Consider the following 23,669-nt stretch of genomic DNA (forward strand, 5'->3'; position numbering starts at 1 on the left):
TGGATGTTGGATGTCACATTCTTAAAAAAAAAAAAAAAATGCTTGGTAGTTGTAATGTACATCGTGGATCGGAAGAAATGAAGAGATTGTAAGATACCTTATTCTTAGGGCTTATGTTCACGTTGCTTTTCTTTTTTTTTGGTACCAGGGATGGAACTCGGGTCCTTGAGCTTGTGAGGCAAGTGGTGGCACCACTGAGCCACATCCCTGGCCCTCCGTTTCTCATTTTTTATCTGTGCCTTATTTCATGAGTGCCTGGGGTTATGTGACCTTACCCAGCTGTGTGGCCGTCACTGCCAGAGCTGGTCCCGTGTTCAGGTGTCCTGGCCCAGGGCTGTTCTCCACACCGACTCAGAAGGGAGCTCCGTATTTACTCGGTGTGATAGTTGCTATCTGTCAAAGCATTGTCTGTTTTCTACTTTCATGACTTTACACTTGAGCCTCGTCCAGTGATTCCTCATAGATATTTTGCTAATCTCTGCTCACCCTTCAGCGGCCACCTACAAACCCTGATGTTTTAAGCTCATATTTAAAAAAGAGTACAATTGGAATTTTAGCCAAATCTTTAATTCCACCAGATACACAAATTTTTAAAGCATGAGACAAGGTACAAGGCACAGAAAAGAACTCACTGGAGCAAGTGTGTGAGGGCGGCCTCACGTCCTGGGGTCTGTGTGGGGCAGAGGAATGACACTGGCGACTATGCCTTCTGATAGGTGTTACGGTCAGTAATGCTCGCATGAAGTGCTGATAAATAAATGTTACAAAGGATGGTCCCGGTGAGTCCCAGGTCGCCCTAGCCATGGGAGTCTGCATGTCGGTGGTGGCATGTGGCGTTCAGATGTCCGCAAGCTCCCCCTGAGTGCCACGCGGGTGCACGGGCTCCAGCTGGCCGGAGTCAGACACGTCGTAGCTTGCTTTGTACTTGGCCAGGATCTTCATGAGTGGCCGGAGTTTCAGCCACCACTGTTCCTTAGGGATTCTGTGCCTGTGGAGGGAGAGGAGACAGCTAGCTTTAAGTACCCACGAGTGCCCCATGTAACACTGAGCTGTGCTCCTGTGGCCACTGGTGTATTGTGGGGCCAGAAACGATGGGGTTTGTGGGCCACCTGAACAGATTTTGCATAATAAAACAACTGTCAGGAAATCACTATTTTTGCACTTCTCAAAATTCTGCTTTATTTCTAAAAGTGTATGTGTGTTACTGGGGATTGAACCCTGGGCCTTTATACCACTGAGCTCCGTTTTCAAATTTGTGAGACAGAATTGTGCCAAGTTTCCCAGTTTGGGCTTGAATTTGTAATCCTTCCTATCTCAGCCTCCTAGAGCGCGGAGATCACAGGAGTGTGTCGTCATGGTAGCTTAAAACTCTTGTTTTTTAAAAAAATTATCCTCAAAAAACCAATGCCTTCCTTAAAATACCCGAGTGAGTTATTTATAATCAATTAGGCTGTGGTGTTCCTCCGTCCTCAGGACTCCTGTAACCCCTTCTAACAGCAGTGAGATTTAGACATACAGCATTTCACTGACTTACTCAAAATCTGTTTCCTTCTTCAGCTCTGTTACAGGTTGAAAAAGCAAGTTTCTTTTGCGTATTCCCAGCAGACAAATGGAATCATCAGTAATAAATTTTTTTCCTGTAAAGTTAAAAAGAAAAATCTAAGAACTACTAATCATATTGGATAGACAAACAAAATGGTTTATGAAGGAAGGAATGGTAAGAGGAAAAGAAAAGCATGCTAACAACTCCAGGGAGCAAAATCACATAGCAAGGTAAGAATTCAAATTCCTCTGAACCACCGTGAGGTGGTAGCCAGGGGATTCCCAGTTTTCACAAGCAGGCTTGGGAATCCTCGTGTGGTGTGGATCCCATTTGACAAGAGCGCTGTCTTAGCACGGGCTTGCCCTCTGCAGCTGTGTTGGAGCTGTCTCTTCTGGGGTACTCTTCCTCTTTTTGTTTTTCCAGTACTGGGAATCAAACTCAAAAGGGACCTTGTGTTTGCCAGGCATGCACAGTGCCACTGAGCTAAATCCCTGGCCTGGGGCACTCTTGTAGCCTTTCAAGACAGGAGAAAAGAAAGGTCCAGGTTGTAATAGAGCCTCCCGTATTTCACACACACTGAGAGGAGGGACTGTTTATGCCACTTAACCAGGTACAACAGTCACCCCGGACAGAAGTCTGGAAAGGAGCTTTTTTATTTTGCTTTTAGCAATGCTGGTGAGTGACTATTTCACTAATTACTAGAATAGGAAAATAGGCTTAAATTGCAGAAAGATTTCAGTCATGAATGCACATAAAGAAGGTTAATAAATACACATTCGTTACATCGGGAAAATCTAAAATGTAGAAATATGTGAGACTGATGCAGAAGGAAAGATTAGGTTAGCTCTTTGGAAGTATTTATATCACCATTTTTATAATCTATTGTTTTTGTAAGCCAGATGTTAGAAATGTAGGTTTGGGGCTGAGGATTTAGCTCAGTGGCACCGTGCCTGCCTTGCAAGTGCAAGGTACCAAGTTTAATCCCTGGTATTAAAGACACAAACAAACCAACCCAAACAAAAAAACAACAACGAGAAATGCAGGTTTGCCCAAATAAAAACATGCACCTGGCATGATTTATCAAGAACCCTAAGCCAGGCATGGTGGTGCACACCTGTAATCCCAGTACTTGGGAGGCTGAGGCAGGAGGATCACTGTGAGTTCGAGACCAGCCTCACAGCTGGAACAGCTACATAGTGAGTTCCAGGTCAGTCTCAACTACATAGTGAGACCCTGTCTCAAACAAACAAACAAACCTAAAGGAGACTGAAAATAATACTGACATAAATAGCTGAAATGAGTGAATGGGGCTAGGGAATGTTGCAGGCATTAAAAAGAAGAGATTATGAAAATGTCTCGCCACATTTCTTGAAATTTAAATGAACTGAAAGTTTTCCTAGAGAATGTAACTTACAAAAGTGATTTAAGAAAAAACATGAATTGTTCTATAAATAGTCACTCATTTAGCAGTCCTATTTTCCTACAAAGAAAACGAGAGGTGTTCAGCATAGAGAGTTCCTACCAAATTAAAAATGCAAAACTCCCATCTTGTATAAACCTTTAGAGGGAGCCTCCCTCTCCAGAAGTTCACTGCGATGCCTGCCAAGGCGAGCACTGCAGGGGAAGTTGCCGGTGCACGTTCATAGTCTGCACTCAAAGAGCTACAAATTGAATCCAGCAGCGAATGAAAAAGCTTATAAAATGCTCTGTCCTTTAAAGATTGGAACAAAAAAAATCTTAGCAAATGACATGTATCAGAGACCACTGAGGAACAGACGGGCTTCAGTTAGTAAAACCGTTCGTCATGAAACACTGAAAGCATTCTTGTTCCCATCAGGATGGAGAACTGCACAGGAACTTACTATCTATTCCAGGTTTAATGGGGGGACTGAGTGGTGCCCGAGGAAAGGACACAAAGCCTGCGTACAGACGGTACGGGTGTACGTGGAAAAATGAGTTTTAATAGCATCTAGAGAAGGGGCTGCAAAAGGTAGTTCTTTTCGTATTTCTGTATACCAATAAAATATGAAGTGCCATTTATAATAATATACTTAAAAATCAAAAACCAAGGTGTAAACTTACCAAAACATATATAAAGTTTTTATGACAATGCTTTGATAAAAGAACAAAAGGTTCTATAAAAGAATAAGATACAGTGGTCATTAATGAGAAAGTTCAGTATTAGCTAGGCAGGGTGGTGATGCACACCTAGGCCTGAGGCAAGAGGATTTCCAGTTTGAGGCCAGCCTGAGCAATTTACAGGAATCCTATCTCAATTAAAACACAAACCAAAAAACTTTGAAGGGGCCAGTGGTGAGGCTCAGTGGTAGAGGGTCTGGCATGCATGGGACCTTGGGTTCAGTCTCGAATATGGCCACATCCCCCACCACCCCCAAAAACATTAAGGAAAACATTCAGTATTACAAGAACGTCAGTTCTTTTCTTAAGTGGGTTATTGATGAAATCCAAACATCTCCCTCCCCTACAAAACAAAAACAAAACCGGAACTTAGTCAACCCTTGACAGTCTGGTGTGTTTCTGTGATGGTGCAAGTGGCCGCGGATAGCCAGACGCTGGCAGAAGGGCCAGAAGAGAGGTGCCAGTAATTGTTCATTAAACTGGCAAAGAGCCGCATGACCCAGAAACAGATTTTAGGTTAACAGATACCCTGTGATGGACGTTATACCAAAATAATCTATTATTCACATAGTATAAAATTAGAGTCTAAACTTCTCATCAAGTAGATTAAAACTGTAAGAGTAGTTCTGAGACAAAACTGAAAGCACGAAGCCAAGTGTGGGCCGATGACAGTGAGATTTGGAGAACTTTGTTACAGGGTGTGCCCCAGATGGTGAGGATACCTGCACGAAGTCTGGCAAGATACTCGGAATATGAAAGGCAAACAAAATACAAGCTAATGTGAACATTTCATAAAATAATATAAACATCAGCAAACAATAGAAAAACGGAGAAATACTTGGACAATTCAGAGATAAGAATGTTAAGTAAATTTGTGTAAGAATTTGTCATTTCCCTCTTCACCTATGAAGTTCAGTCTCATTTATTTATTTATTTATTTTGGTTTTTTTGAGACAGGGTCTCACTATGTAGTTGAGACTAACCTGGAACTCACTATGTAGTCCAGGCTGGTCTGGAACTCACAGCGATCCTCCTGCCTCAGCCTCCCGAGTGCTGGGATTACAGGCGTGCGCCACCACGCCCGGCCTCTCTTTTTTTAAAACTGTCATTGTTTATTACTGTTTGGCTACATCTCTACAATGTAAGCAGCATCTGGAAGAGACAATGTGTCGGGGTTGCAGATTTGGCTCAGTGGTTCCACTGCCTGTCTCACAAGCACAAGGTCCCAATGGATACCTGGTACCACCAGAAAAAAAAAAAAAAAGAGAGAAAGCAGTACTGAATTATTAAAAAAAGAGAGACAATTGTCTATGTACAGTGAAAAAACAATGGCTTTCAACATCACAGATAAGAGGCACAGTTTAACTGTACAGTATTAAGGGGACTCTGCAGTAGCTTCTGTTTTCTGCAACATGGACAACTTACATGTGAGTATGAGCACTATGACTGACAATAAAGAAATCCTTATAGGAGTGCAACAGCATCCTAAAAAATCTTGGTTTCTATGTACAAGGCAGGAAGTATTCATATTTTAAGAAATCTGTACAAACCACAAGAAACTTGTTTATGGGACCATCATCCCACTGTGAGAATAAGAACCGTTCTAGAAACGTTGAATAACCATGAACAGTTTATAAATCTGTGCTCCACAGCCCTAGAACCCAGGAAACTGACTTAAATAACTTAATATGGTCAACATGGATCATTTTATATGCCTTGATTGTTACTGAATGCCCAATATCTCTCACTTATTATTTCTCTATGATGTACAGCCAACTTGCACCTTCAAAGCTCACTTAAGGTTTGAGCAAAGAAGCAACGTTATTTAGTAGCAATTAAAGCACCTTCAAGAAGACAAAAAATACAATATCCAATTAGAAAAGCCATATTTTAAAACATTTGTACAAGAATAAGCTGCTGGAACTTAGTAATTGAAATAGGACATTTGTGAGCCGGAGATTTAGCTCAGTGGTTCCGCCACCTGCTTCACAAGTGGAAGGTCCCAAGTTCGATCCCCAGTACCAAAAAAAAAAAAAACAAAAAAAAACAAGTCTGTACAGGTATCACTGAACAAGCCTTAAGTACCTTAAGTAAAAGCCCCAGTTCAGAGTGGTTCGGATCACCAATGAAATAAAAGTCACACTTTACAGTCTTTTTTTTTTTACATTTTACAGTCTTGCTGACAGAATCCATGTGAACAATTTTCTGGCTAATAATAATGCTACTAAATTATTTGAATGCTTTCCATCACTAGCAGCACAATTAAAGCATTATATTTTAATTATGAAATGTGATAAAAATACATCGTATTTAAATTTAAAAGTTTTATAATAAAAGACACATGGCCACTACCCACCGACCGTGTATCCTCCCTCAATTCAAACACATCCCGCTGTCTCACTACTTTCTGAAGCAGTTCTAGAAGTGTTCTTTTGTGAGTTTCTTGATGAGGTATGCTCAAAATACGGAGCTGGCATCATGCAACTTCAGGCTCTTCTCCCAAGTCGCAATGGCCGTGAAAGGGTAACTCATGAGGCTGTCGAGGCAGCTGACTGGAGGTATTTGAAAGAGAACTTGGAGAACTGCTTCAGGGAGTGGCAAGAATGAATGGTGGATATGTGTGGGTGAAGATAGGAAAGCATTTGTGAAGGGCATTAATAGCAACGTCTATTTACTGTAATTTAAAAATCCAATCGTAGGTCATATTTGTGTTTATAACTCTGAAAGTTATAAATAGCAATACTGAGAGACAAACACTGTTATGACTGAAAAGGAAAAGCTCCCCAATTCATACAACGTTCCGCCTCGCAGTGAGGACCAGCCTCCCTGTGACATACCTTTGCCCTGGGATCCCTTCAGTTTGGCGGTGATCCACTCCATGGCTCGGGCAGAGATCTTGGTCCCAAAGTTTCTATCAAAAGGAGAAGGCGCTCCACCCTGTTGGTGGGTCAGTGATGTGAAATATTAGTCACACAACAATACTTCTCTGCTTATTTTTAAAAACGAATGAACGTTTTTGTAAGTTAATAATAATATTCACATATTTTTAATGGAAGCAAACTTGTAAATATAGGTTGCTCTTTTTGATGTACAGTTGGGTAAAACAAACAAAAGCAAAAATCTGATTCTTGCGGCCTTTACTCAGCATCGTAATGCTCTGGCCACATCCGATGAGGATTTCTGTCAAGTGGACAAACATCTAACAGTTCTCACTATTTCAGAATTTTCTGTCAGAGCCTTGTAAACTTATTTTTGGGTTGGGAGGGATCATAATTTCCTTTAAGAATCTGATGTACTCTGGACTCATTTCACAAATGTATGCATTGCCTACTATTTCTTTCTATAGTACTATGAATTCATGAACACTTCCAAGTTTTATGGGCCCCATTTAAAATTTTTTCTAAAACACAAAGAAGAGGAGACAACGATGGAAAGAAACCCCTAAGTTCGGGGACCCAGGACCACATCCCCCAAGCCCAGCTCCGCTGTCACATGGAGCACACTTATAAATCCAAATGAGAGTGCACATCCAATTCTTTCCAAGTCATTTTGATTTTGTGTAAATCTCAAACATCGCTGAACTGATACACCATTTTAGACAATAAATCCCAATATTTAATTTAACAAAATAATTTGGATAAGAATTTCCAGTGAACTGGTGTCACTATTTATAGGAAAGTTTGTATTTTTTCCTTAAAATCCCCATATACCCCAACTATCACGAGAGAAAGAACCCTACAGCTGATGGTATTTCATATGTCGTAAACACTAGATGTTGTTTTTAAATCCTGATGGAATTTACTTAAAAGGGTCACATGAGTAGTGAGTGCCCTGTGTTCTGCTTGGTGGACTCATGAGGGCTACAAGGACCCTGGGATGTCACCCTACCTGCTGCATGTGGCCCAGCACGTTCTTCCTGCAGTCAAATACCCCCTTTCCTTCTTCTGAATAAAGCTGGTAAATGAAGTCGGTGGTGTAATTCTCACTACAGCTCTCATTTCTGAAAAGAGTGCAAAGCATTTGCGTTCACTCACCAAGCCCTAGGGAGTGGGGTTTTCTGGGGTGGTGTTTCACTCCTGTCAGTCTGCAGATGGCCGGGGCTGCTTGGCCACCTGTCAACTCAGTCATCTTAATCCTCTGCCCCTACCCTGACTGTAGGTGTACGCTCCTTTTTTCATAAAGCTCCGTGGCTTAGTTAAAGAAACAATTGGGGGAAATACTGAGAAAAATAAAACAAAAACAACTAATTACAAAGCAAAAATAAATCTTAAAAATCACCTTTTATTTAATGTAAACATGTACTTTTATAGTGAGAATCATTGGTAAAAGGACCCAGATGCCTAATATTTCAGAGCATGGGACAGATTCTTAGAACCTGGGTCTAAAATGAAATAAGATTACAAGTATATTTTCATTACCTGAGCACAAGACCTCGTTGGATGGTGGTCTTCATTTTCTCTGTCAGGTGCTCCACATTGGACTAAAAAAAAATTATTTTGTTCGTCAGACAATGCTTACTAGGCATCTACTGAGTGCCAGTACTATAAGGTGAATGACGGAATGTAGCAGCAAGTAAGAGATCAGACAGAAGCTCGTACTACTTCTTTGCAGGAGACTGCAAAAGCCAAGACTGCATCAGGTAATGGTAAACACAAAGGCTAACGATACTAAATCAAGATAATATAATGTGTGATAGAAGTAGGTGTGGGTTAAGCTGGATTATGTCAGCTTACTGACTATATCAACTTGATGGTCTTGGGATTGGTGGAGCACACTTCTGGGTGCCTCTAAATAGGGTCTCTGTGTGGTACCTGGGCTCCTACCTCTCTGATAACTGCTGTTCCCCTGCTCTGCTTATCAGCTGCCATGAACTAAGCGGCTTTGCCTCACCACACCCTTCTCCCATGCTGTTCCTGCCTTGGCCAACTGACCATGGACTGAACCCCTTGAAACTGAGCTAAATTCAACCTCTTCTGAATTGTGTTGAGTACTGTGTCCCAGCAACCAGAAAGCTGACTCATACACGGGCCTACATTATTGGGCATATTTAGTGAGTGGAATTTATAGTTTCCACAGGGAGTGTTTTAAAAAACAAACAGGTTTCCCTCTTTAAATGTTTATTTTATCCTATATATTTGCCTAATGCTTTTACACTTATCTGTTGCTCCTTCTCATTTTCATGACACTGTTCTCAGAACTCTCAAAAGAAAATCATTATCTATTGCCTGACTACATAGAATCCTTATGAATGGTTTCTGACCAAGAAAAGAATGTGAAGACTCATCCATCCATACATAAATTCTATTAAGGGAAAGAAATGTCTTGAAAGAACAATGTGCATTAACATCTTAATATGTAAAGATCACAAAAAGTTAATTTCCCAGTGACTCATCCTAAAAACTGAGAGCTTTAAAGGTGTACGGGAAGTGGGAAGGGTAGGAGAAAGGAAAAAAGGGAAAAGAAAAAATATGAGAAAAGGAAAAAATGGAAATAAAGTGTTTGTAAACGGGAGGGTAGAGGGGGTAAAGGGAGGGCAGGGACAAGGGGAAAAATTGAGAACCAAGACCTGTCATGTGAAGGTACAAGAGTCCAATGATAAATGTAACTGTACTGTATACCTAAAATGTACCAATAAACTCAATGAAAAAAAAATGAGAGCTTTCAAGTATAATCATATCTTAGTCATAAGTAACTTTCTTAAGCATCTACCATGGGCCAAGAGCTATGGTAGGTACTAGTTTGTCACTGTCATCAGATAGGCTTTTGAAGAATAAAAAATTCAGCACTGACAATAAATTCATGGTTTTAATGTCCATCCACGTCACAGGCATATAGACATGCCATTAAACAATACTGAGCCATGCAGGGCTGTGCCTGTCTATAATCTCAGGATTCTGGGAGCTGAAGCAGGAGGATTACAAGTCCAAGCCCAACCTGGGGAATTTAGTGGCTTAGTGAGGTCCTGTCTCATAAAAGGCGGGGAGTGGCTGAGGATGTAGCTCAGTAGTCCCTGGGTGCAATCTCAGTACCAAAAAGCAAAGAAAGCAAAAGCAAAAGCAAAACTAAACAAAAACACCAAACCATCTCTTTACTTGATTTAGTTCAAAGGTATCATCATAACATCCATAAAGAGTGGAATGATTTGTATCACCTCCCAGGCTGAGCCCTCCACGGAGTTTAGCACCTTGTCAAGGTTACAGGATCTGAGCAGACGCCGGCCCTGTGAGCCTCCTGCTGTCTCCTCCTCACCTAACCGGTGACCACCTGCAACTGGGGTCGTGCCTCCCACCAGGCCCTGGACTCCAGACCAGGTCTAGGCCTGGGAGAACCTGAGGCTGGAAGCCCATGACGACTGAGTCAGGTTTTCATCTGAAACAGAGGCCATGGGAATGGAAGAGAGGGTCCTCACAGAAAGCACAGACTCGGGCAGTGCCTTGTCAGTGAAGGGTCATCTACAGTTGTGTCCCACTGTGGTAGATATAGCATAGGTATATATAGAATAAAGGAAATCTCTACATGTACCTTCTGCACTATTTTACCATAAACCTAAAACTGCTCTCAAAACCAAATTTGTTAATTTTAAAATATTAAAAAAGAAAACAGCATAAACCAGGAAAAGAGCATTAAGTTTGGTTCCTGCCTCATTCCTTATTGGTGGCCTGTGTGCCATCCCCTAACGAGAGTGAAGCCACTGTCCTGTCCTGTCCCAGACAGCTCTGTCCACCCTAGCGGTGGGCACCTCATCTTCCCAGCTGAACTCGGCACTGCGCAAGGCTCTAGGCTGCTTCCTGTGGGCGGGTGCCAGAGCTCCAGCCAGGGTATTTCCCTCCAACCCCACAAATCTATCCCCCCGTCAGGTATAAGGGGACACTGGGAATCTGACCATATCTTGAGGCCTAAGAGAAGCTGCTTAAAGTATTAAACAAGTAATTAACATATTGAACAAGTAATATCATCTTTGAATGCCTTTTGACACATATAAGAAAACATACAAAAAAAAACTCCTCAAAAAATGTAATAGATGAAATCATTTAGTTACAGACTAAAAGAGCATAAGCCTGTGTTTTTCATGCACAAGAATAAAAGGGCCCTCATCCACTACTCACTGTCCTGCACCGAAGTGCTCCTAGTACCAAAGTGAAAGTGTTTGAACTAAATGAGCTAACTGAAGGGCAGGTGATGTGGGATATTCTGCAATACCATCTCCATCGCTTAAAAACAAACAAATACAAATATGAGCATTCATTTAACAGCACTGAACAGATCCTGAAGTGTGCAGCATCACAGCGCCTGCCCCTGTGACATACCTGCAGATCTCTGATGTCAAATGGCTCCTCAAAAATGTAGGCGGCGTCGGCTCCAGCCGCGAGCCCCCCCATGTTGGCTAGGTATCCGCAGTAGCCCCCCATGGTCTCGATGATGAACACACGACGCTTAGTCCCACTGGCGGACTGTTTGATTCGGTCACATGTCTGGTCAAAGATAGAAGAGGTCAATTATTCCAAGGCAGGACCTCAGCCAGGGCCAGAAGCACGCTAGCCCCGAGCGCTACTGCCCCCCTCGAGCCAGCAAGTCCCTCCACCAAGCCTGCACGTGCAATCAGGAGCAGCGGTGCGCACAGCTGCCAGGATGCTGCCCCCACCTGACACCTGCCCTGCGCGCACTCCAGTCACCCACGGTGGGTATCCGCTGGGGACCTGGTCTAGCACTACCATTTCCTCAGGCCGGCTCACTGCTTTCTGAATGCGTCCTTGGTGCTTTCACAGGAGGTCAACACTGAGTTGCTGTGAAGTCAGACCTTACGGGAGTGTCAATGGCAATCACTGTGCTATTTTCTTCTCAAAAACTCCCCCCGCCATTTGGGCTTTGGTTATCTTCAGTGTAACCATGGAGGTTATGTCATGGTTAGGCTACTTCTAGTCACAGATAGTAGCTTCTTGGACAAAGACACCCAGAGAAACCTTCCAAACAAACAGGCACCAGGCCTCAGAACGAAAACATCCTGCTCCTGCTGTCCACCATGAGGGCCCAGGCTTGGGGTACAGAAAAACGAGAAAAATCCCTTTACCACCTCGCACCAATCACTCCAGTCTAGGTGCCACTCATTTCCCTGGGGCGCTGTAGAAGCCTCTAACCCAGTACTTAGTGTCCCATCTGTCTACACTCAGCTGAGGGCCACCTATGGAAACCAAATCTGACTGAGGTCTAGCCCTCCTCAAAACATTTCCATAACTACTTCTTCAAGTCTGTGTCAGACTTTCTGGCCATTCTCGACTCCAGCTGCTGGCCTGGCCCAGAGTCTCCAGGCATGGCGGGGGACTGGAACAGAAGCAGCAAAGGTCTCCTGAGCCTGATCCCCGGAGCCTGGGAATGTTCCCTCCCGTGGAGTTCAGTTAAGGATCTGGACACCTGGAGATTATCCTGGATTATCCAGGTGGACCCTAAGTGCCACCGTGTGGGTTCTGAGAAGACAGAGGCACAGCAAGATTCGATGCAGAGGCGGCTCACCAAGCACGGAAGCAAGATGCTGTATGCTAGTTTTAGGAACGGGAGAGGCCAGGGCCTACGGCTTGCAAAGAAAGGAGCTCTAGAAACTAGAAGAGGCACGAAGGCACTTTCAGGAGCCTAGCCCTTTACTTCAGCTCCCTCACTTCTGCCCTGCAAAACGGTGGCAAAGTGAATACTGATTTACGGCACGAAGTTTGTGGTCCTTTGTTACAACAGACACAGGAAACTCAGGCTCCTTCCTGCCTCCTTAGCTTCAAGCCAGTTTAATGTCACTTCCTCAGAAAAATGCTGCCCAATCTCCAGGACAAGGCAGCTGCCCGCTAGGGGCTCTCATGATATCTGTGTCCTTTCTTCATGGAAACCATCCCAGCACATATTCCTGCCATCCCTAGTGCAGTTACTTGATTTGGGTCTGTATTTCTCACTAGATGCAAATTTCCCAAGAGCAGGAATCCTGGGCTGGGTTTATACTACACCCTGCAGTACTGTCAGCAGCCAACTGTGCCTCCAACACAGCAGGTGCTCAACAAATGTCACTGGACGAAAAAAACGCATGTGTACCAGCCGGCCCATCCATCAGCTGATCCTACCGAATCTCTAAACTTGTCCCTGTGGTTCTGAGGGAACTCAGGAAGGGAGATGGGGCCCTAGTCTTGTCACCATCCCCCACATACCCATGTTAAGGGGAATTATTGTTGCTAACGCAAAGAATAATGTCTTGATTGCTTAACAGTAAACAAACACTTCTGGCAAAGCAGCTATGTTGCGAGGCTATGAGTCTCAAACTCTGACCCAGCCGGGCCGGCAGTGAGACACAGCGGACACTGCGTGGCCCTGACGACCGAGTGAAGGCCGATTCTCTGTATGCCACTGACAAAAAGTAATGACAGCTGGACTGCAATCATCCACCTTTGCATGGAGTTTAAATACAGTGTTCCTAAATATTCCCTCATCACCCGGATTGTTTCTGAAGGCTTGAATTAGATTCTTCTAAGAATAGTAAGCTATTCCAGCCTTGTCACATTCAGTTACTCAAAGAAGTAGAGACAAGGAAAAGCCATGGTGCAAATGCCACCTGACCACACTCTGGCGGCCCTGGTTGTTTGGGGTGGGAGGAAGTATCAGGTAATGCCATCCCCACTGCGTGGACTGTGTAGACAGCAGCCATAGCTGGACTCCCTTGTCGATATGCAGCAAACACCAGTGGCCCATGTCACACACAGAGGACTCTTCAGAGAAAAGCCTATGGAAGCCGACACACTGCTCCAAGCTATGGTTCACACATTGCTACACTGGCTGCTGAGGAAAACAGCGAAAGGTTAAACGAAAGGTCTACTACTGGGTTAAGAGGGGAGAAAGAACCCCAGTGGACTTTTAGTGTGGGAACATGCTTGCTCTTCTAACGAACTAGGTTAGTTTCCCCATGACTGTGAGATTCTTTCAAGGGCTGAACTTGGGTGACCAGACGGGACAGAGGCTGGACAGTGCACAGAATTGGTCACGACCCTGTCGGCTGAGTGAATTTCGTCTCCCTGCTAGTGCAGCCGGGGTGGTTCTATGCCATGTGCACTAAGGGGTTAAAGCTGCTGAGGTGGTACATTTTGTCCTAGATGTTAAAGGACAGGAAAGCCAGGTCAAGGCCTGGACACTCCCAGCACTCAGTGACAGGGGATAACTTACAGCCTATAATCTATAATCTTATCCAACATGCAAAGCAACAGAACTCTCAGGAGGGGGAGGGGTGCCAAAGGAAGCCTCTACCTTGGTCTCGAGCTGAGGTCAGCCTCTGGGAGGCTGTCCCCTTGTTGGGGACACCCGGAGAACAAGCACGATGGCGACAGGTTAAGAGTCAAGTGCAAAACTTCTAATGGAGATTTAGGATGCTTGGCCTGACTGGAGGTCTTCTCCTTTTCCTGCCTCATAATTCAACTTAGGAGAACCAGGAATGAAGCTGCTGTTCTCTGAGGTTCTGTGTCAAGTTGAACAAAGGAATTTATCCAGCAAAGTTGTGATTTCTCCCCGCAAACTCTGGAACATCTAAAGAGGCCAGCAGTTGCTGTTGTGGGGGTGCCAGGCACAGTGGAAGAGAAGTCACCACAGAACGGCCACCATCCTTCTTCCTATGGGTGCAACCTCTGGAGCTACCTCGTGAGCCTTTACATCCCATGCAGAGGGGTCAGCACACTGGGCTCATGAGAGGTCTGCATGTTATACACACTACAGCATGGGTGTCAGCTCCGTGTGAGGGACCTCCTGGGACCTGTCCCTGGTGCAGCACTCCCCTGGGACAGTGTGACATTAGTTGCCAGAGTGCCTCTTATCTCACCAGGAAGGATGGCAGGCTGTGACTCCTTTTGCCCAGATGGATCTGCATGCTCCGTCCTGGAGCCTTCATACTCACCCAGCATCCAAATCCCCTTGTGCGCATTTCTGTGACTTGCTCTGAACCCCCCTCTCATGGCACAGCTCTTGCTGTTAGACTTTGGACAGAAGCAGAATGACACTCACGGCTCCCCTGCTTAGGTGGTACAGAACTATTATGAAGAGGCTGTATAGAACATTTTATTTTTAATTGCGTTCCCCCAAGAGGAACTTGGAGAAACTATCCTGTTACAGAGTAGAGCTAATAGGGGGGAAAAGAATAACAAATTTGGTCCATTTATTCTGAAAGACTATTTGAATGGATTTCGCCTTTCAGTTTGCTTTTCCTTTCCTTCTTTAAAAAAAATTATTTTGGCAATGCTTAAGATGGAATCCAGGATCTCACCCGTGCTAGGCAAGAGCTCTACCATTAAGCTATATCTCCAGGCCTTATTTCAATTTTCAGGCAAAGTCTTGCTCAGTTGCCTAAGCTGGCCCTGAACGTGCAGTCTTTCGGCCTCAGCCTCCCATGTGGATTGCAGCCACATGACTGGCTCGCCTTTCACCTTCTGCTTAGACTGGGATCGGGGAGGACAAAGACCCTATGGGGGGAGTTGGGCCTGACAGGCAGTCTTCTTAAGGCAGAAGAGACACATGGTTAAAACAAAACAAAGCAAGAGCAGAAACAGAGTTCTCTTACCTCAACAAGCACATTCAGGGAAGTATCACAACCAATACTAAAGTCTGTGCCTGGGACACTGTTGCTAAGAGTAGCAGCCAGGATGCACACAGGAATGCAAAGCTCCTCATGGCTCTCTCGGGCCTGAGCCATCATGAACGCACTGTGGACAGCCTGAAGCAGCAGGGCCATGGCAGTTAGCGGGACACAGGCACATCACCTGCTGGTCACGGGGTGTGGGCCGGGGCTCCAGGATGTGTCAGCAGGACCTCAGTCAGCAGGGTGCAGCTGTTTCGTGCGGACTGACAGAGCCGAAGGAATGCCCGTGTTAGCATCCATGCATGGGAGGGTGTGTCTCAATCATGCATGGGCCACATGGCATGGCCCGCATCCTCATCCCCCTCACCCCACAGGGGGACGTCATAAGCAGCTGACTTAAGGTGGTGCAAAGCAAGCGGCAAAGCAGGCATTAGGCAGGGGACAGAAGTGGCATCACAGTGTTAGTCATTAGACGGAACAGCTGCTCGCTTCTTGGCATCTCAGAGTAGGTGGGGAAGGCCAATTAGGTTGGGAAGTTTAAGTACGATCAATGCCAATCCTGTAACTTCTGCAGGCAAAGGGTGGGAGAACACATGCTGCCTGGAAGACGTCAAAAGGCTGTTATCACCGATGCAGGGAGGGGTCCCCTGCGGGCAGAAGCATGCTGCCATAGAACACGGACACAAAGAAGGCATGCGATACGTTACCCACAGGCCAATTACTGGGGACCCCAAGCTTCTGCAACCTCTCTGCTCTGTGCGGAGAATTCACTTCCCTTCTGGAGGGAGCTTTCCTTTCAGGGCTCTGGGCAGTGCTTACATTAAAAGCAGGATAGACCAGCAAGAATCCAGTCAACTGCTCTGGAGTTCCAGTGTGAAACCATTTAGCTCTAATGTCAAGAAAGTGAGCTATTCTTTAGCCCATAGGCAGAGGTTTTAACTATCCGCCCTGGGTGAAAACCAAGTTAGTGGTAGAATGCAGGTCCACTTACCCATAGCTCCTAAATCCAAGCAGCACTTTACAGAGCAAGAAGTTTCTATAAACCATTTAGGAGGTGGCAGGCCTGACTGACCAACCCACTTATAGTCCTGTTTCTCAATATGTCAATCCAGTCTGCTGCAGAGATATTAACGTTGGGAGCAGATGGGGGCTGAGGCCTCCCTACAAGGGTTTTGTAAGAAATGGCGCACACTTGTAGTACCTTTCTGCACTCCAAACATTCGGAGTTCCAGTGCCTGTGTAGCTCAAGGATTCTGGACCATGGGCTGTGGAACTGCAGTGGGCTAGCCCTTCGAGTTGTCAGCAGGAACCTGACACGAGACAGTCCTGGGACATGATGACTCAGTGTGGGTGGAGTCTCCCCAGTGCCCACCACAGCCAGCCCTCACCTCCACCAGACCTTAGAACGTGGCCCCTTGGGGGTTTCTGAATGAGCTCTACATTGGACTCTGGTTGTGGTCATTACTGCGGTGCATCGTTCAAAATGCCAACCTACATCACAACTATCTAGAAGCTACTGGCCAGCACTCACACTATCTGCTGGGCTCCTCAGCACTTTTAGAAAAGCATTTTTACTCACGTTACTGAGAAGTAGCCCAGCTCAGGGTTAATCCGGGACAGGCACTTCCTCAGGGTAATAGAGGATGCTGGCTGTGTCTCTCAGAAGGCCTCTGCCTGAGGTCAAAGGGTGCAGGCGAGCACCTTGGAGACCAGAGTATTACATGTGGGCCAAGTGGGGCCTGAGAAGGGGTGACTGCGGTCAGGGGGTGATAGCTCCTTAACTCCTCTTTGAAACCTCTGATAATGGTTGCATCGCTCCAAGTACTTTGTATGTTTTGGCTCCCTTTTACTGCTTTTTTGTTTCTTCAATCTCTGAGCAAATGAGGGAGCATCCTGAAACTGGGGAGCCCTTCCCAGGAAAGTAGGAAGCCCTGAAGGCACAGGAGAGTCTTGCCTTGGGGTCCTGCAGGGAGTGACAGTGGCTGTACTTGCTCTTGGCACCAGGTGTGCACATCTGAAAACACTGCTAAACTTCTCTGCACATTTGGAGCATTCCACACTAAGAAAGAAGATGGCATAGAGTTTTAGGGATGTACTTATGGTTTTTCAGGTTCTTGGTGATCACAGTTCAGGGCTAACAACTGGGCTGTGTGTGGTCAATGCTACCCTCACAGCATTCACCGACAGCTCACGCTCAGCTTGCTCTGGCTGTTTTGAGCTGGAACACAATGCCGCGCCAATGCTGAGGGATAGAAGGTAAACCCAACTGAAAAGTCCTGCAACTGTATCATGAGAGTTTCCTAAACACCTGCCTTGAGGTACTTTATTAATTTTGTTCTGTCCACATGACTCACTGTCTGCATCCTCTGAGATTCATTTCTAAGGATGCATCTTGAAGCTAAGCATCACTGCTGGGAAGGAAGAAGTGATTAATGAAAACAATGATTAAACATCTAAAGGTGATGATAGCTTGATAAAATAAGACTGGTTCAGGGTTTCCTATGCCTTGATAAAGCCAGATCCCAGTGGTGGGGAGTGTCCTGTACATTGCAGGATAATGAGCAGAATTCCTGACTTCTACCCACTGGATGCCAGGAACATCCTTTTTTTCAGTTCTAACAACCCAAAATGTTCCTTGACATTGCAAACGTCCCCTAGATGTGCAAATATCTACAGCTGAGGGCCACTGAACTCTGAACAAAAGGAACCACTTGCTACTGGGAGGTGTCCACGGATTATAAAATTAAATGCCGCCCAGACCAGACAGGAACCTGCTTAGGATACCTGCTTTAGGCTACTGTATACACTTAGTGCACTGGTACTACTTGCTATGGGCACTTCATCCTTGAGGGCTTCCTCGATAGACCAGGGCAGTGGTGGAAGGGATATGGGGTGGCCTTATGTCCCTCATGTCCTCATTTTCTGGAGATGATGCCAGTCCCTAGTCAATGTTATGGTCAGCCTAGCCTAGTTCAAAACCAGACAGGAACCACTAAAAAGGAATCAACTTCACTGTTCACAGACAGAACACTGGAAGAAGCTGGTATCATGTTTGTACTCTGGATGCTCTACTCAGGAGACACCAAAGGACACTTAGCTATCTTCTCCTTCTCACGGGGCTCCACAGCAATTGCAGCACTCACTGGGGTGTCCTGACTGGCCCAGCCTTGGCCACCCACCTTTAAACAGCAGAACCAAGAAGATCCACCTCTTTGGAGCATCAGCACCAGAACAGCCCCAGGGAGACATTCACACACCACATACGACTGTGTCTGAATCCATCATGAATGTGAACTACCCACTCGTGTTTTTCTTTCTCAAACATTATCACTGGTCAATCTAGTCTTGAAAAACTCAAATGAATGAAGGACTAATTTAACAACATTTACAAAATCCCTCAAAGGGAAGTAAAAGGGAAGGGGGACAGATAATTTGGAGATTTAACCCTTATATATTGCAGTTTTCAGATTTTCCACTATATATGTATTATATTTAAAATCTGGGGAAAACAATTCTTGTAGCATAGAAATTTGGAATTATAAAATGAGAGAATCTTTCCTTCACGCCTGAAAGTGAATATCAATTACCTACGAGGAGACAAACACGAGCTTCAGATAAACACCAATCTTGGCCAACACCTATGGAAGCTTTGCTCCCACTAAATGCAAATGACAGCTGTTCAGATCCCCACCTCAGCCACTAAGATGAATTTAATTAGGTGACAATGAAGAAAAGAAACTTTAATTTCTTTCTCTGCAAACTCAGCTTATACAGACTTAAAAGCTACCTAAAGCAGATAAAAGAGAGGGAAAAAAGGTAAAATTCATTTTGTGGGAGACACTCATCTTTATATTCACAAATGAAAATTAACCAGGAGCCCAAATCAGTCAATAGCAGCAAAAGCTGTAACGACAGTCACCAGAAAAGCACATGCAGTATCTAAGTAAGAGGTTAGTGGTGGCAAATAAATAAACATTGCTTCTGGAAGACACTGGGCACGGTGTGTTAGTAAAGCAACTGAGGAAGGCTTAGGGAGTTCAGAAAAGCAAGAAATAAGTGCTATGCAATACTCACCATCTGAATTTGAAAGCTTTTTGAGCAGCTTTTATTTACCAATACTAGAAGTAAGTTTGATGCCAAGAATTTAAGAAAAAAAAATCTTTAAAAAACATCATTTATGGGCCGGGGATTTAGCTCAGCGGTTCGGGGGCCTGCCTTGCAAGTGCAAGGACCCGAGTTCAATCCCTGGTACCAAAAAAAAACAAAAACAAAAACAAAAACAAAAAAAACCATCATTTACAAGATGTAGGTCTCCTAAGGAAAATAAAAACCTGAGAATTAATGAAAAATTTTAAGACAATGAATTAAAAAAATCTAAAACAGCATCAATATTTTTGGATGTAATTTAAGATCACCAATTTACCAGTGGAAGAATAATGTAAATGGTGATAACCAAAATATAATAAATGTAAACAATGAATTCAGGGCCGGGCCTGGTGGCACACACCTGTAATCAATCCTAGCACTCGGGAGGCTGAGGCAGGAGGATCACTGTGAGTTCAAGTCCAGCCTGGGCTACACAGTGAGTTCTAGGTCAGTCTCAACTACATAGTGAGATCCTGTCTCAAAAAACCAAAAACCAAAAACCAAAAACCAAAACCAAAACAAAACAAAAAACAACAAATTCAGGTCAATGAATAAAATTATAAGATATTTAGCTCAATGTCTACCCTTAAGCAATAAGTAAAGAACCTTGAAGTCAAGATTTATCACAATAAGATGTTATAGGCTGGAAATACGTTAGGTTCAGCCAAAATAAAATACAAGAACAAAAAAACCCCAGCTAATTTCAATGATTATCGAATCACAAAACACTGTGATGTGATCCACTTGGCCTCAGCTCACTGGAGCTTTGCGGGTCTGGACAGCGATGAGCAACAGCCCAGCAGCGGCACAGGAGGACAGTGGTAAAAATCTGGGCAGCTGGACCAACGACTTCCAGAGCCTAACGGACTTTTGTTTTCGTACCAGGGATCAAACTGGGGATCTTGTGCTTTCGAGGCAGGAGGTGGCACCACTGAGCTAAATCCCCTGCCTGCGCCCGAAGGACTTTTTAATATATTGTTGTGCAAAAATAAATGAACGAAAGAGTTCCTTTAGGTTTTTGTGTGGTGGCTGGCAGGAGCTGTTTCTAGTGCACTGGTAGATAAAAGGCTCAGAGCCTGGGTTAGCATCCGCCGCACCTGCTTTGCCGGCCGGCGCACACTTACGTCTGTGATAGTGTTCAGAGCTGTGTCTGCCCCGATGCTGAAATCGGAACCGGGCACATTGTTGGAGACAGTGGCAGGAACCATAACCATAGGGACACAGAAGTCCTCGTGTTTCTCCCGGGCAGCTGACAGCTCTAGGAGTCCCAGGTAGGCCTGTCAGATAAGTGTGTGTGACTGTGGGGGCCAGGAGGGGGAGCGGGGCACACGGAGGGAGGCACCGGTGCGAGGGGTGGGAGCCTCAGGGAGCCACTTCTACCAGGGTACAGGGTGGGACACCAGGGACCACTACAAAATCAACAGAGATGCGTTAAGACCATACACAAGGATAAACGATTTTCTAAGCACAAAGGAGAAAAGTAGACATTATCATTTGAAGGTGGACTAAATAATCTATTATTGGTGACAATCTGATTCTTTGAGGTTCTTACATTTTTTTAGCCAAAAGGTTATCATGAGACCGATCTTTATTGAATAGGATATAACTAAAGACTACAGTCCAATAGTGCATGTGATTTTAAAAATCTATAACGGAAATTTAACCATGTAACTACTTTCCTCTCTAAAGAGACAGCTGACTTCAAATTCAAGAGCTGGATTTCCACAGACTGGAAAAAACTCAGAACTCATGGGACAGACGAGGCTCGGCGAGGGAGCCATGCTTTAGCTTCCCCAGCGTGTTGCTTTCCTGGAACCAGGTCAGTCTCATGCCGTATTCTGCCACCATTTATTCATCTGCGTCACAACTAGCCGGTGACAGTTGGGCTCAGGGGCTGTACTCCCAGTTCCTGCAGGGTAGTCAGCAAACTACTGCTGGGTGTGAAGCCAGCCCAGGGTTATCACTCAGACCTCAAAACTAAAACAATATGTACCTCAAATCCACCAATGATCAAGAGGGCATTGATGTTATGGACGTGCATCTGTTCAGCGATCTGCTCCAGGCACTTTCCAGGTAAGGTACTGAAAACAGCAGGAGAGGCGGTCAGGCATGTTCGCAAGCTTCACAGGCACCACGATGAGCACCACGCTCGTCAGCCCTCTGAAGACCTCTGCCCCCCCAGCCCCTGCTCCCACCTTCCGTCCCTGGCCAAGCTCTGTGGCACCAAAGGCACCGGACAGTTAGCTGTTTCCCTCCTGCCATCGTGGTTGGCAGAAGGTGGCTCAGGCAGTAAGCGCTGGGGAAAGGTTTCCCAAAGCAGCATTGGCCAGGAATTACACATCAAAGCAGATATTTCAAAAGTAACTGAGAAGTGTTTAAACTAGTTCCTCTAACTGAAAAGAATTTGACTGCCTTATTAGAAAAAAAATTAAACACAATAGTTTGCAATTACGTGCCAACTCGCTCCCCTAACCACTCCAGGGCAGAGCCCCGCTCACCCACACTTGGGGTTGTCGTGCCCAGTTTGCAGAAGGCTGGGATACGTGTTCATAGACACACCTACTTCTAACTGCAGCCTTGTTACCTAGAGGTCCAGCGCCATGGCACTGGGGAAGAGCAGACACAGGAAGCTTCAGAGATCTGCTCCAGCCCTGTGGAATCCTCACTGTTAGCCAGGTGGTTCTGGGGTCATTTTTTCTTTCTTTTTTTGTACCGGGGATTGAACTCAGGACCTTGCACTTTCGAGGCAGGCAGCAGAACCACTGAGCTAAATCCCTGGCTAAGGGGTTCTGTTTTTATTTTTTTAAATATTTATTTATTTATTTTTGAGACAGGGTCTCACTATGCAGTTGAGACTGACCTGGAACTCACTATGTAGCCCAGACTGGTCTTGAACTCACAGCAATCCTCCTGACTCAGCCTCCCGAGTGCTGGGATCACAGGCATGCGCCACCATGCCCGGCAGGGGTCCTGATTTTAAAGCAGCACAAAAGATTGATCTCATTTTCTTGGACTAGTATACTACAATCACATGGAACCCAACATTTTTTTAGATTTACTTAAAGACTACTTTCTTCCATAATCAAATGTGTACTATAATAAGGACTGATATTATTAAGTCGTACTCAAGAAAATTAATGATGAAAAAGACTTAGATTTAATATTAAATATGACACCTTGTGAAAATATCCTAAGCTGAACTACGTGGGAACAATGCAGCTTATTGTAATTTAGAAAAATGTATTTTGGTACTAGCGCTACTCGGGTCATTTCCTCAGCACAGGAAATCTGAGCTCGGTTCTGCAGTTCCCATCAACAGGAACCTCCTTTAGCAAAGCTCAAGGGCTTGTTTCTGTAGTGTGGTTACTAAGGCTCCGTGTTGTCACTCATCTTTACAACCTACATCAAGTAGAGGCTTTTTGCACACCATTTCGTCTTAAAAAAAATAGAAGGAATTATTAGAGAAAAATGCCCTCAAGTATCGTGGTTTTGATTTAGAACACGCCCCCACAGTCTCGTGTGTGGAAGCTGATGCATCGGGGTGCACACTCCTCCGTGGACCAGCCGCTGACGAGTTCTGTAGCCGAGTGTGCTGCTGGGAGGGGGGCTGTGGCTGGAGGGTGAGCAGCTTTCCTTCCCCGTGCCCTCGCTCCGTGCATTTCCGCCTCAGAGCCAGCCGACTTCAGACTGAACCCACTGGAAACTGTGAACCAAGGAAACTCTCCTCTTTATAAGCTGGGGTGTCAGGTATTGTGTCCCAGCGATGGAAAAGTGACTGATACAAGTTACCATCCCTCTCCTTCCAAGCTCTGAGATTCACCCGCTGCTGCCTGAAACATGATCGAGTTCCTGGGGTAAAGATGGTACCGTACCATTCCCAGAGTCTCTTCCTTTAGGAATTCTTTACAATAAATGAGAAGAAGTATCAACACCCAGCTCCTCTCTTCTGGAATGAGCCCTTTCTTCTTTCAGAGGAGGTCAGAGAGTTAATACTTGGAAATTACCGTTTTGTCCCAAGAATGGACCCTCCTTGGCCAGTCCAACCTCCAACGTCTGCCCAGCCGATTTCTTTGATCTAATGTGCAAACATAGAGTAAAACAGCTGAAGTGAGAAAGAAAAAGGGAATCACAAAGCTGCAAAAATGGTTCAGTGAGAGCTGGGGATTTAGCTCAGTGGCATTGTGCCTGCCTTGAAAGCACAAGGTCTTGAGTTTGATCCCCGGTACAAAAAAAAAAAAAAAAAAAGGGCTAAGG

At 44.9% G+C, this 23,669-nt stretch overlaps 1 protein-coding gene across 3 annotated transcripts in view; it reads right to left on the bottom strand.

The window, feature by feature from the left end:
• Positions 1-542: 542 nt before the first annotated feature.
• Pfkp (phosphofructokinase, platelet) overlaps positions 543-23,669 on the bottom strand; it is a 65,583-nt gene continuing 42,456 nt past the window's right edge. Inside the window, exons 14-22 of one of the 3 annotated variants that reach the window (XM_010643615.3) lie at positions 23,420-23,490; positions 21,409-21,496; positions 15,252-15,404; positions 10,990-11,154; positions 8,101-8,162; positions 7,571-7,682; positions 6,520-6,619; positions 1,535-1,637; positions 543-988 (exon numbers count right to left, since the gene is read on the bottom strand). In XM_010643615.3, the coding sequence (XP_010641917.1) occupies positions 838-988; positions 1,535-1,637; positions 6,520-6,619; positions 7,571-7,682; positions 8,101-8,162; positions 10,990-11,154; positions 15,252-15,404; positions 21,409-21,496; positions 23,420-23,490 (1,005 nt within the window). In that variant the 3' untranslated portion in view covers positions 543-837. Of the gene's footprint in view, positions 989-1,534; positions 1,638-6,519; positions 6,620-7,570; positions 7,683-8,100; positions 8,163-10,989; positions 11,155-15,251; positions 15,405-20,539; positions 20,693-21,408; positions 21,497-23,419; positions 23,491-23,669 lie in introns of all 3 variants that reach the window. The other 2 variants (XM_010643613.3, XM_010643614.3) reach the window with 2 other exon arrangements.

Source organism: Fukomys damarensis, unplaced genomic scaffold, assembly GCF_012274545.1.
Source record: "Fukomys damarensis isolate Sample0158 unplaced genomic scaffold, DMR_v1.0_HiC HiC_scaffold_10, whole genome shotgun sequence".
NCBI lineage: Eukaryota > Metazoa > Chordata > Mammalia > Rodentia > Bathyergidae > Fukomys > Fukomys damarensis.